Consider the following 12,500-nt stretch of genomic DNA (forward strand, 5'->3'; position numbering starts at 1 on the left):
CTCATCCGATAACTGAGTGACCGTCGTACTTAAACCATCCAATATGGGCTTCACAAGATCAGAGTGCATTCCCCCATCCCGGTACTTCCCATCTTGATCTGAGCTACTTAACTTGAGAGTATTTAGACGTTGTTCCACTTTTCGAAGCCAGGCCTGGAGCTCGAGCAAAGGTCCAGTAAATCGTGTCCTCTCCACTTGTATAGGTATAAGTTGTACGGAGGAGGTGTACAGGACCCGTCCTTCAGGAATGAAAACCAGACCGGTGTTTGCTAAGGAATCCTCTGACTCCACCCGGGCCCCCACTCCCAAAATAATCTGAAAAAATAGCCTAGCATGAGCTCCACAGGCACAGAATATGAAACAAACATACAACTCAGAACATGAGAGTTTTCCTTACTGACTTTCATTTCGAGAACTCTCACTTGTCTCCTCTACATCAGTTAAATCGTGTATTGGATATGCCCTGTTTACATTTCGAGCTTGACCCGGTCGAAGAGACGTCTCTAATCTCAATCTGTCTATATGAATTTTACTTTCCTTCTTGTCTGACAGCCTTTGTATCTTAAATACTACATCACTAACCCTGTCTATAACTCGATAAGGTCCAGTATACAGTGGCTGTACCTTTTTACTTATCCCAGGCTTTGGCACTGCCTGAACATACACTCGATCACCCTCCTCGACTGGAAGGTGCCTGGACTGAGGCCTATCGCGAGGCCTCCTCTTAATTTCCTCTTCAATGTGATGCTGGCAGCGTTTAAAAACTTTACTACCTATCACCTTAAGTTCTTTGGAATAATTTTCCAAATTATACCATGGGACTGTCTCTTTGGAGAATAATATATATGGCCACTTCGGGTCACGGTGTTTCAGGGCAAAGAATGGGGAATCCTTAATTATCCGGTGATATGCAGTGTTGTATGCTAGGATAGCCATAGGCAACATCACATTCCAACTACCTGGGTTATCCCAAACTAAGGTCCGCAGAATCTTTGTTAAAACACCATTTACTCTTTCTACCTGGCCATTTGAACTAGGATGGTAAGGAGTGATGACATGCTTGTTTATATGCAATTGTACACATAACTCCTTAAACAGTTCATTTACGAACTCTCCTCCCCCATCTGTTACAACATGTCCTGGGGCCCCTTCATTTAACACTACTGTCTCGATGAACGCCCTCGCCACCTCAGATGCCTCTTTTGTCTTCAAAGGGGCTGCATAGAGATATTTGGTCAGAGCATCCACTACAGTAAGGATGTACTTAAATCCCCCTGCCCCCGGAAAAGGTCCGACTATATCCATATGGACCCTCTGAAACGGTTCGGTGACTTCCGGGTAGTGTAATAACGGAGCTGATACCTCCCTCCCGGGTTTACAACGCAGGCAAACTTCACACTTGCTGCAAAATTTTCGCACCGCATCTTTCATTCCCTTAAAGAATGCAAACTTTTCCAGTCTAACCAGAGTAGCTGTTATTCCTCCGTGGCCTGAGATAGGGAGACTATGTGCCAGCTGCAACGCAGTCTCTTTAAAGTCGTCCGGTACCACTACCCTGTAAACTTTAACTCCATAGACATTTGTATATACATTATATAATAGCCCGTCCGGTCTAACTTTATATGTATCCAAACCTCCAGGTGTACGTTTGTTAAACCCCTTCGGCAAAGCTGTCCCCTCTACCAAGTGATGTTTGAGCAAACTCCAAAAAGCGTCCCCTTCTTGAGCTTTCCGTAAATCATCTACCGACCACACCTTTATTACCTCTGGGGAAGCTTTCCCCTGACATCCAGCAGTTATGGAACTATCCAAACTAGCAGGTTGTTCGAGCAGTGGAACAACCTGCTGGTTAGCTGTTTACTCCGTGTAATGGCTCCCACTACTAAATCATCAATAAGGTGATCAGCCTCTCTTATGCGGGATAACGCATCAGCTACTACATTATCCTTCCCAGGTATATAATCCACCTGAATATCATAATCAGCTATGGCCATCCGCCACCTAGCCACCCGGTCTGATCCCTCCTTATTCGTGAACAAATACCGCAGAGGTTTATGGTCTGAATGAACTTCCACGCGGTAGCCCTGAATGATAGTACGATTTATCTGGAGTCCATAAACTATTGCTAATGCCTCTCGCTCAATTGTACTATAATTCAACTCCGGCCCCTTCAGCGCTCGACTGAAATATGACAAAGGTCTTAGTGCTCCATCATCGCCCCTTTGCTGTAGGACCCCCCCAATTGCGAACTTGCTGGCGTCAGTGGCCAGAACAAACGCTCGGCTGAAATCTGGGAAACTTAACACTATGTCCTCACTCAGAGTCATTTTCAAAATCTCAAATGCTTCCGTTGCCTCAGGGCTCCACTTTAATTTACTCTTATTATCAGCAGACCGAACTCCTCTGGTCAGGTCAACTAATGGTCTCGCTATGCCTGCGAACCCTTTAATGAACTTGCGATAATAATTTGCAGCACCTAAAAATGCCTGCAAATCGCGTACGGTAAGCGGGAGGGGATATTCTCTCATTGTCTGAACCTTTCTTGGTTGAGGTTTCACCCCTTCTGCCGAGATAATGTGTCCCAAGTAATCAACCTGGGGTTTAAAAAACACACATTTAGATAGCTTCAGTGCTAGGTTTGCTTCTTGCAACCGTACCAGCACTGCCCTCAAATTTTCACAGTGTTCTTCCCACGAATCACCTAGTACGACAATATCGTCTAAATACACAAACCCGACCTCCCCTACTAATCCGGTGAGAACCTGGTTTATGATACGTTGGAAAGATGCTGGAGCATCCTTCAAACCAAACGGTAACACATTGTAGTGGTAGTGTCCGTCTGGCGTCGAGAAAGCCGTCATGTCCCTGCTTTGCGGTGTCAAAGGGATTTGATGATACCCTTGACGGAGATCGAGACAAGAAAAAAACTTGCTCTGACCCATTCGCTGCAGGATTGTGTCTATGTGAGGCAGTGGATATCTATCATCTGGAATAACTTCATTTAGAAGCCTAAAATCCAAGCACAGCCTCAAACTGCCATCTTTCTTCTTCACGGGTACTAATGGGCTATTATAAGGGGACCTTGAAGGCGAAATAACCCCCTGAGCCATCATATCCTCGATTTGGCGCCTAATCTCCTCCCTATACTTCAAAGGGATTGGATATGACTTCTTAAAAATAGGTGGTCCCTTAGCCCTGACCTCATGAAAGAAATGATCTGAGATCGCCAATGGTTCATCATCCAAAGAGAACACTCTAGGAAATTCCCGAACCAATCCTGATATCATGTCATGTTCCTTTGAACCCCTCGCGAACCAGCCATCCACTTCTTCTAACAACCTAACTACCCTATAATCCATAGTACTTATGCTAGAACTGACAGCCCCTATCGCGACTACATCCTCGTCAGATTGACGTTTTTGCAATCCGACGACGTCCCCTATGCAGACCGTTGTATCTACCTCAACAGGAACATCCTCCTCTACTGCATAAGGAACCCTGAACCAAAGACTGTTTCCGGTCCGTCGTACCCCGACTATCCCTTCCGAAAGTCTTAAGCCAGCTAACTCCCGTGGAATGAATAACATGGAATCTATCCTCCCTGGAACCTTTCCATCCCCACTGAGCTCTAAATCTAAAACACCGCACGACTGTGCTTCCAAAACCTGGCTTTCTCTTAACGTGGCTAACCCACTATAAGCTATACCACTATCTACAATGTCCTCCACCTCAGCTTTGAGTGCCTCCCCATCTGGTCTGTTTGCTCCCCCAGGGGCCGACGCACCAGGCGTCCCCGGACTCGGCCTCTCTGGACTGGTTACAGGGCGTCCCCTACAACCACACAATTCAGTAGCAACAGAACCATCCTTAGGAGGACTCCATAACACATCCACCTGTTGACCTTCGATTGACAGGTGGATGGGCTGAGGAGGTTGATTTATAAAAACTACCTGATGCTTTCGAATGAAATCGCACCCTAACAGAAGCTTCCCCGGCAAATTCCACGAATCCGCCACTAAAAAGGAATGCCAAACCTTTACCGGCCCAAAATTCAGAGGGATATCCACCTCCCCCACCTGGCCTATGTCGGTGACACCTCCCCACCTAACTTTGAGATTGGAATCCCTGACATCTAAATTTCTTCCTTGCAGAAAATCGCTGCAAACTAATGAACATTCTCCTGCTGTATCAAACACGACTTTAGTAAGTTCATCAAAAACAAATAGGTCAAAAAGAAGTAACCCCGCACCAAAAGACTGTACGGTTATAACCCTACCCCTCTGTATCGAGGAATCTGATGCACCTACTGTTGACTTCCCACGTAACCCGTGATAAACAGTCTCTGCATCCGTCGGAAACCCATCTACACGTTCCCCTGACCGTCGCCGTTTTTTGGATGGGGAGGCTGCAAGCTCTGTCCTCCCTTCATCTTTTCTAGCCTTACCGGACAATGTATCTTCATATGCCCTGGTTGTTGACAATAGAAACAGAGCATATTCCCTGGTCTCCTCTCCCTCATACCGGCGGCCAACCCTTTATCCAGCGGCGGCCCCTGAACTCCAGTCGCACCTGCAGCCGGTGACGGTCTCTGCAAATCCCGTAGATGTCCCTGGAAAATTTTACAAGACTCAACCCCGTGACCGAAGCGTGAACAATACGAACGCTTAATCTGTGGCTGAGCCCGTGGTCCAAACATCCCTTCCCTTATTCCCCTTATAAGTGCAGCACAATCATTCAAGGAGTGACCCATACCTCCGCAAAAAATGCAAGTGGAAGCACTACCAGAATGAGCTGCCTCCTTCTTCACTGCAGGAGAAGGCCCCTTCCCCTTTTTCTGGCTCTCCTGAGGGGACGATGAGGCCGCCAGACCCTTTCCTTGGCTGAAGGCCTTTCCCTCCCTCTTCTGCCCAATTTATAATCTCCCGGTCGTCCGCCTCTGTATCGCCACCCGCTACCGCAGAGATATCAGTTGCCGACGGCAAAATCCCTGACTCTGCCTGGGCGGCTATTTGATCCCCGGACGCCTTCCTAGATTCTACAGACCACTGCCTAATAAAATCTATCGCCCCAGACAACACTGGGTCAACGCTTGAGTCTTGCAAAAGATCGCGAACGAAACGATCTATAACTTCCGGTAGGTTATGCACCGGAACAAGGCCTTCTGTACCTACTGATGCGATACTACTATTAATCGCCCCTTGCACACGCCCCTCCAACAACGATACCCTTCCCGATGAAGAGCGAGTTCCGGTTGGAAACAAAAAAGCAATTAAATCCCCAGCCGCGTGTTGTAACACGTCACGCAGTTGAGACTCATCCATGTACAAGCAATAGTAGAAGCAATAAGAAATCTAATGAAGCCAAAAGAGAAACCTTTAACTGGAGGTGCTCATGGCAACACTCCTGCCCTAGCAAGATATACCGCGCGCCCGCTCCTCAGCTGTGACGTCACTGAGATGCCCCGCCTAGCCTCACGCTCCCACGGAACCCCGTGACTCAACCCTGGCAGACCCTAATGACGTCACGTCATACACTGACCGAGCCGCCGACTCCACGCCAGCCGCGCTTCTCCCCTCACCCAGATAGGTACCCGTCACCCGTGTCACCCGGGCCCGCTCACCCACCCTGACCTGACCCCGTCTCCAAGGCCTCGGAGCAGCCGCCCGCCGAGATCGCTGGCGTTGCGCTTACGCGGTCAAAGATCAGCACGGCCAGACGGTAAACAGCCCCCGCTACCACACTCTGTAGCTATCAGGGGGGGGTAACGCTGGGGAAAATATTCTATAATAAAGTAGTAACAGGATTGACAAATTACAATCACAAAGATAAGCTTACAAAATTAAACATAACCAACTCTGTAAGATAGCAAATCCCTGTAAATTTATGTATTGAACCTGTTTAATTTAACACCCATTAAGCTTAGCATATTATAATACTACAATAAAACAAGAAAGCAACACAGCAACTTGGGAACTCCGCTGCTGTAAAGAAAACTGGAGAGTTTGTACAAGTAACACAAATACCCTCGTTAAAAGTAGCGTCAAAACCGGAAAGCAGCACCACCGCCGCCACCACTGTCGTGAACCTGCTATTATCTTCTATGAAAGTAATTATTAGTTCACGAATTATTATCACTGCCACCACCAGTTCTTTCAGTGGGCGAAACTGGAAACCCTTTCCGGTGGAAGTTGAATATCAACCCTTCAAGTCTTCTCACCTGGAACTATCCCTTAATTAAGGATAACCAAAATATCTACAATTTTACTATTTTTATTTCTATTTTTGTAAATAAGTATAGTAGTAAAATGGTTATATATAAAACTTAACACTTAACAAAATCTTAACACTTAACAAAATTAACTGTCTCTGATACACTGGACATTCCGCCCAGGAACCTCCCACACAACTTAGATTAAACTCCCCTTACCGAAAAGATAACCGGCAGAGTCTCCATAGTTGTTTACCCGGGACCTTCAGAGTTCTGTCTGTCTCAGACGTCCTCTTGTCTCACGTCGTCGCGCTTGCGCAGACGACGATGCGCGAAGTCTTAAAATTCTGCCATACGACATCGTCTTACGACATCACTCCCCCCTACAAATATGATCGTCCCTGATCATGTCACACTAGGAAAATACAGTTTGGGCGCCCCTGAGGACTTACCTTACCCCCGGCTCGACACCTCGTAAGGGCGGCAAATCGCTCCAAGGACGCCACTAACTCTGTCACTAGACTTGTACTTCCTGGCGCGTCGAGAACTCCATCGCGACGCAATCCTGATCGTTTTCGCTGGGCGTGGCCTCCTCCAAAACCCCTTGTCGACTGCACTGTCGGCGAATCGTCTGGAACTTGTAGAACCACCAGCCATGACCAGCCATTGCTATTCCCCACAGCACAATCATGAGAATCCATGATACGACCGTAGAACATTCCTGGTGGACTTCTCCCAGCCTCGTGCGAAGGAGAGCCCTTGTCCAAGCCCGTTCCCTGAGGGTGGAGGCCTCCACCACTGAGGGGTCGGGCTCTTTATCACTCAGCGGCTTTTCCATTAATATCTCCTCCCGAAGATCCGGGTCCACCATTCCTTGTAGCTCCTGCCAGTTAGGCTTCGGTAAAACAACGACCACCTGCTGACGCTCCAAAGAGGACACCGGAGGGATCAAGAAGTCCTGGGAGGTGGCCTGACAACCTGACGCCAGACGGAGGATACCCACACCCTCCAGTACCTCCCTCGGTTTGGTGACCCCTATTTCCGGTGCTCCCGGACAGGAAACGGAGACCTCGATGGGATGAGGCATGCTGTAGATCCACCGCGTGTCCTGCCTCACCAAAATCGGCGCGAAGTGATCTGTCACCATCTCATCGCAGACTTCTTCTACTTCGGCCTCCTTGAAGAAGGCCGCTGATAAACACGTCCGCACGTGCCCCCTCCGGTGAAGTCCGGCCGATGCAGGGCACAGGTACAGGTCATCCAGAACCACACGGCAAGAGTCCATGGAATTTACCTCCATGAACAGGTCCCGTGATTCTGAAACAAACAAATAAGAGGCAGCAATCTTTGTTTGTATAAAGGCTACAGTCTCTGCGACAGGTCTAGGGAAACTGTGGACTCTGAAGACATCTAACTTCAACCCTGGTAAGGGGAGTGCTAAATACATCATCAGCTGCCCAGAAGAATTCCCGGGCCGGACCGTCACGTGTATGAGATCGTAGTACAAATGAATATCCTGCTCCCTAGGGGGAAAAATTAGATGTACCCCTTCCCTGGAGAGCTGTAACAATAAATCTATTATAACACCTGGGGATAAGAGTTCCGGTGACAAACGTCCCTTAATTGCTTCTCTTAACCCACCCAATAATGAGGACTGGTCATGTCTGACCCTCTGTAAAACCGACCTGTAATTTTCCAGGGTTAGACTAAGCAAGAATAAGCGCTGGGTTTCCCCCATTGACTTTCCCATTCTTTTTACCGCCCACTCTAATAACCCCATGGAATCCTCCAGTCTTCTTTGTGCCTCCTCGAGGCGCGCGACGTCCCCAAGAGCACTATCCATGAGAGAAAATGTCACTTCCCCCATCTCTAAAGCTTTACGAGCCGTTTCCTCTGTAGACACTATCATAGAATGTAATCTATCAATCCGGCTATTTGTTACCACTCCCAAGACAAAGTTCGCCACATTTGTTAGAGCAGAAATCCCCCCAACAATAGAACGTGTCTTTCTTATCTTCCCGCCCATTGATAAGAAAAAGTCTCGAATTACCAAATTCTGATAATCAATCTCATCCGATAACTGAGTGACCGTCGTACTTAAACCATCCAATATGGGCTTCACAAGATCAGAGTGCATTCCCCCATCCCGGTACTTCCCATCTTGATCTGAGCTACTTAACTTGAGAGTATTTAGACGTTGTTCCACTTTTCGAAGCCAGGCCTGGAGCTCGAGCAAAGGTCCAGTAAATCGTGTCCTCTCCACTTGTATAGGTATAAGTTGTACGGAGGAGGTGTACAGGACCCGTCCTTCAGGAATGAAAACCAGACCGGTGTTTGCTAAGGAATCCTCTGACTCCACCCGGGCCCCCACTCCCAAAATAATCTGAAAAATAGAAAAAAAAATAGCCTAGCATGAGCTCCACAGGCACAGAATATGAAACAAACATACAACTCAGAACATGAGAGTTTTCCTTACTGACTTTCATTTCGAGAACTCTCACTTGTCTCCTCTACATCAGTTAAATCGTGTATTGGATATGCCCTGTTTACATTTCGAGCTTGACCCGGTCGAAGAGACGTCTCTAATCTCAATCTGTCTATATGAATTTTACTTTCCTTCTTGTCTGACAGCCTTTGTATCTTAAATACTACATCACTAACCCTGTCTATAACTCGATAAGGTCCAGTATACAGTGGCTGTACCTTTTTACTTATCCCAGGCTTTGGCACTGCCTGAACATACACTCGATCACCCTCCTCGACTGGAAGGTGCCTGGACTGAGGCCTATCGCGAGGCCTCCTCTTAATTTCCTCTTCAATGTGATGCTGGCAGCGTTTAAAAACTTTACTACCTATCACCTTAAGTTCTTTGGAATAATTTTCCAAATTATACCATGGGACTGTCTCTTTGGAGAATAATATATATGGCCACTTCGGGTCACGGTGTTTCAGGGCAAAGAATGGGGAATCCTTAATTATCCGGTGATATGCAGTGTTGTATGCTAGGATAGCCATAGGCAACATCACATTCCAACTACCTGGGTTATCCCAAACTAAGGTCCGCAGAATCTTTGTTAAAACACCATTTACTCTTTCTACCTGGCCATTTGAACTAGGGTGGTAAGGAGTGATGACATGCTTGTTTATATGCAATTGTACACATAACTCCTTAAACAGTTCATTTACGAACTCTCCTCCCCCATCTGTTACAACATGTCCTGGGGCCCCTTCATTTAACACTACTGTCTCGATGAACGCCCTCGCCACCTCAGATGCCTCTTTTGTCTTCAAAGGGGCTGCATAGAGATATTTGGTCAGAGCATCCACTACAGTAAGGATGTACTTAAATCCCCCTGCCCCCGGAAAAGGTCCGACTATATCCATATGGACCCTCTGAAACGGTTCGGTGACTTCCGGGTAGTGTAATAACGGAGCTGATACCTCCCTCCCGGGTTTACAACGCAGGCAAACTTCACATTTGCTGCAAAATTTTCGCACCGCATCTTTCATTCCCTTAAAGAATGCAAACTTTTCCAGTCTAACCAGAGTAGCTGTTATTCCTCCGTGGCCTGAGATAGGGAGACTATGTGCCAGCTGCAACGCAGTCTCTTTAAAGTCGTCCGGTACCACTACCGCTGTAAACTTTAACTCCATAGCATTTGTATATACATTATATAATAGCCCGTCCGGTCTAACTTTATATGTATCCAAACCTCCAGGTGTACGTTTGTTAAACCCCTTCGGCAAAGCTGTCCCCTCTACCAAGTGATGTTTGAGCAAACTCCAAAAAGCGTCCCCTTCTTGAGCTTTCCGTAAATCATCTACCGACCACACCTTTATTACCTCTGGAAGCTTTACCCTGACATCCAGCAGTTATGGAACTATCCAAACTAGCAGGTTGTTCCACTGCTCCTCTGGTTAGCTGTTTACTCCGTGTAATGGCTCCCACTACTAAATCATCAATAAGGTGATCAGCCTCTCTTATGCGGGATAACGCATCAGCTACTACATTATCCTTCCCAGGTATATAATCCACCTGAATATCATAATCAGCTATGGCCATCCGCCACCTAGCCACCCGGTCTGATCCCTCCTTATTCGTGAACAAATACCGCAGAGGTTTATGGTCTGAATGAACTTCCACGCGGTAGCCCTGAATGATAGTACGATTTATCTGGAGTCCATAAACTATTGCTAATGCCTCTCGCTCAATTGTACTATAATTCAACTCCGGCCCCTTCAGCGCTCGACTGAAATATGACAAAGGTCTTAGTGCTCCATCATCGCCCCTTTGCTGTAGGACCCCCCCAATTGCGAACTTGCTGGCGTCAGTGGCCAGAACAAACGCTCGGCTGAAATCTGGGAAACTTAACACTATGTCCTCACTCAGAGTCATTTTCAAAATCTCAAATGCTTCCGTTGCCTCAGGGCTCCACTTTAATTTACTCTTATTATCAGCAGACCGAATCCCTCTGGTCAGGTCAACTAATGGTCTCGCTATGCCTGCGAACCCTTTAATGAACTTGCGATAATAATTTGCAGCACCTAAAAATGCCTGCAAATCGCGTACGGTAAGCGGGAGGGGATATTCTCTCATTGTCTGAACCTTTCTTGGTTGAGGTTTCACCCCTTCTGCCGAGATAATGTGTCCCAAGTAATCAACCTGGAGTTTAAAAAACACACATTTAGATAGCTTCAGTGCTAGGTTTGCTTCTTGCAACCGTACCAGCACTGCCCTCAAATTTTCACAGTGTTCTTCCCACGAATCACCTAGTACGACAATATCGTCTAAATACACAAACCCGACCTCCCCTACTAATCCGGTGAGAACCTGGTTTATGATACGTTGGAAAGATGCTGGAGCATCCTTCAAACCAAACGGTAACACATTGTAGTGGTAGTGTCCGTCTGGCGTCGAGAAAGCCGTCATGTCCCTGCTTTGCGGTGTCAAAGGGATTTGATGATACCCTTGACGGAGATCGAGACAAGAAAAAAACTTGCTCTGACCCATTCGCTGCAGGATTGTGTCTATGTGAGGCAGTGGATATCTATCATCTGGAATAACTTCATTTAGAAGCCTAAAATCCAAGCACAGCCTCAAACTGCCATCTTTCTTCTTCACGGGTACTAATGGGCTATTATAAGGGGACCTTGAAGGCGAAATAACCCCTTGAGCCATCATATCCTCGATTTGGCGCCTAATCTCCTCCCTATACTTCAAAGGGATTGGATATGACTTCTTAAAAATAGGTGGTCCCTTAGCCCTGACCTCATGAAAGAAATGATCTGAGATCGCCAATGGTTCATCATCCAAAGAGAACACTCTAGGAAATTCCCGAACCAATCCTGATATCATGTCATGTTCCTTTGAACCCCTCGCGAACCAGCCATCCACTTCTTCTAACAACCTAACTACCCTATAATCCATAGTACTTATGCTAGAACTGACAGCCCCTATCGCGACTACATCCTCGTCAGATTGACGTTTTTGCAATCCGACGACGTCCCCTATGCAGACCGTTGTATCTACCTCAACAGGAACATCCTCCTCTACTGCATAAGGAACCCTGAACCAAAGACTGTTTCCGGTCCGTCGTACCCCGACTATCCCTTCCGAAAGTCTTAAGCCAGCTAACTCCCGTGGAATGAATAACATGGAATCTATCCTCCCTGGAACCTTTCCATCCCCACTGAGCTCTAAATCTAAAACACCGCACGACTGTGCTTCCAAAACCTGGCTTTCTCTTAACGTGGCTAACCCACTATAAGCTATACCACTATCTACAATGTCCTCCACCTCAGCTTTGAGTGCCTCCTCATCTGGTATGTTTGCTCCCCCAGGGGCCGACGCACCAGGCGTCCCCGGACTCGGCCTCTCTGGACTGGTTACAGGGCGTCCCCTACAACCACACAATTCAGTAGCAACAGAACCATCCTTAGGAGGACTCCATAACACATCCACCTGTTGACCTTCGATTGACAGGTGGATGGGCTGAGGAGGTTGATTTATAAAAACTACCTGATGCTTTCGAATGAAATCGCACCCTAACAGAAGCTTCCCCGGCAAATTCCACGAATCCGCCACTAAAAAGGAATGCCAAACCTTTACCGGCCCAAAATTCAGAGGGATATCCACCTCCCCCACCTGGCCTATGTCGGTGACACCTCCCCACCTAACTTTGAGATTGGAATCCCTGACATCTATATTTCTTCCTTGCAGAAAATCGCTGCAAACTAATGAACATTCTCCTGCTGTATCAAACACGACCTTAGTAAGTTCATCAAAAACAAA

General features: G+C 47.1%; 2 protein-coding genes across 2 annotated transcripts in view; both read right to left on the reverse strand.

Moving 5' to 3' along the window:
• Positions 1–6,559, reverse strand: part of LOC147471702 (uncharacterized) — a 6,925-nt gene extending 366 nt beyond the window's left edge. Inside the window, exons 1-2 of the mRNA XM_086537488.1 lie at positions 6,428–6,559; positions 1–315 (exon numbers count right to left, since the gene is read on the reverse strand). The exon at positions 1–315 is cut by the window's left edge and continues 366 nt beyond it. Of these exons, the coding sequence (XP_086393614.1) occupies positions 1–315; positions 6,428–6,454 (342 nt within the window). The 5' untranslated portion in view covers positions 6,455–6,559. The remainder of the gene's footprint in view (positions 316–6,427) is intronic.
• The window catches only part of LOC147471703 (uncharacterized), an 8,331-nt gene continuing 2,258 nt past the window's right edge, over positions 6,428–12,500 (reverse strand). The window contains exon 2 of the mRNA XM_086537921.1: positions 6,428–8,591. Coding sequence (XP_086394047.1) covers positions 6,726–8,591 — 1,866 coding nt within the window. The 3' untranslated portion in view covers positions 6,428–6,725. The remainder of the gene's footprint in view (positions 8,592–12,500) is intronic.

The sequence above is a fragment of the Penaeus japonicus genome, unplaced genomic scaffold (assembly GCF_977035675.1).
Source record: "Penaeus japonicus unplaced genomic scaffold, GWHDUDI00000001_assembly GWHDUDI00000006, whole genome shotgun sequence".
Taxonomy (NCBI): Eukaryota; Metazoa; Arthropoda; class Malacostraca; order Decapoda; family Penaeidae; genus Penaeus; species Penaeus japonicus.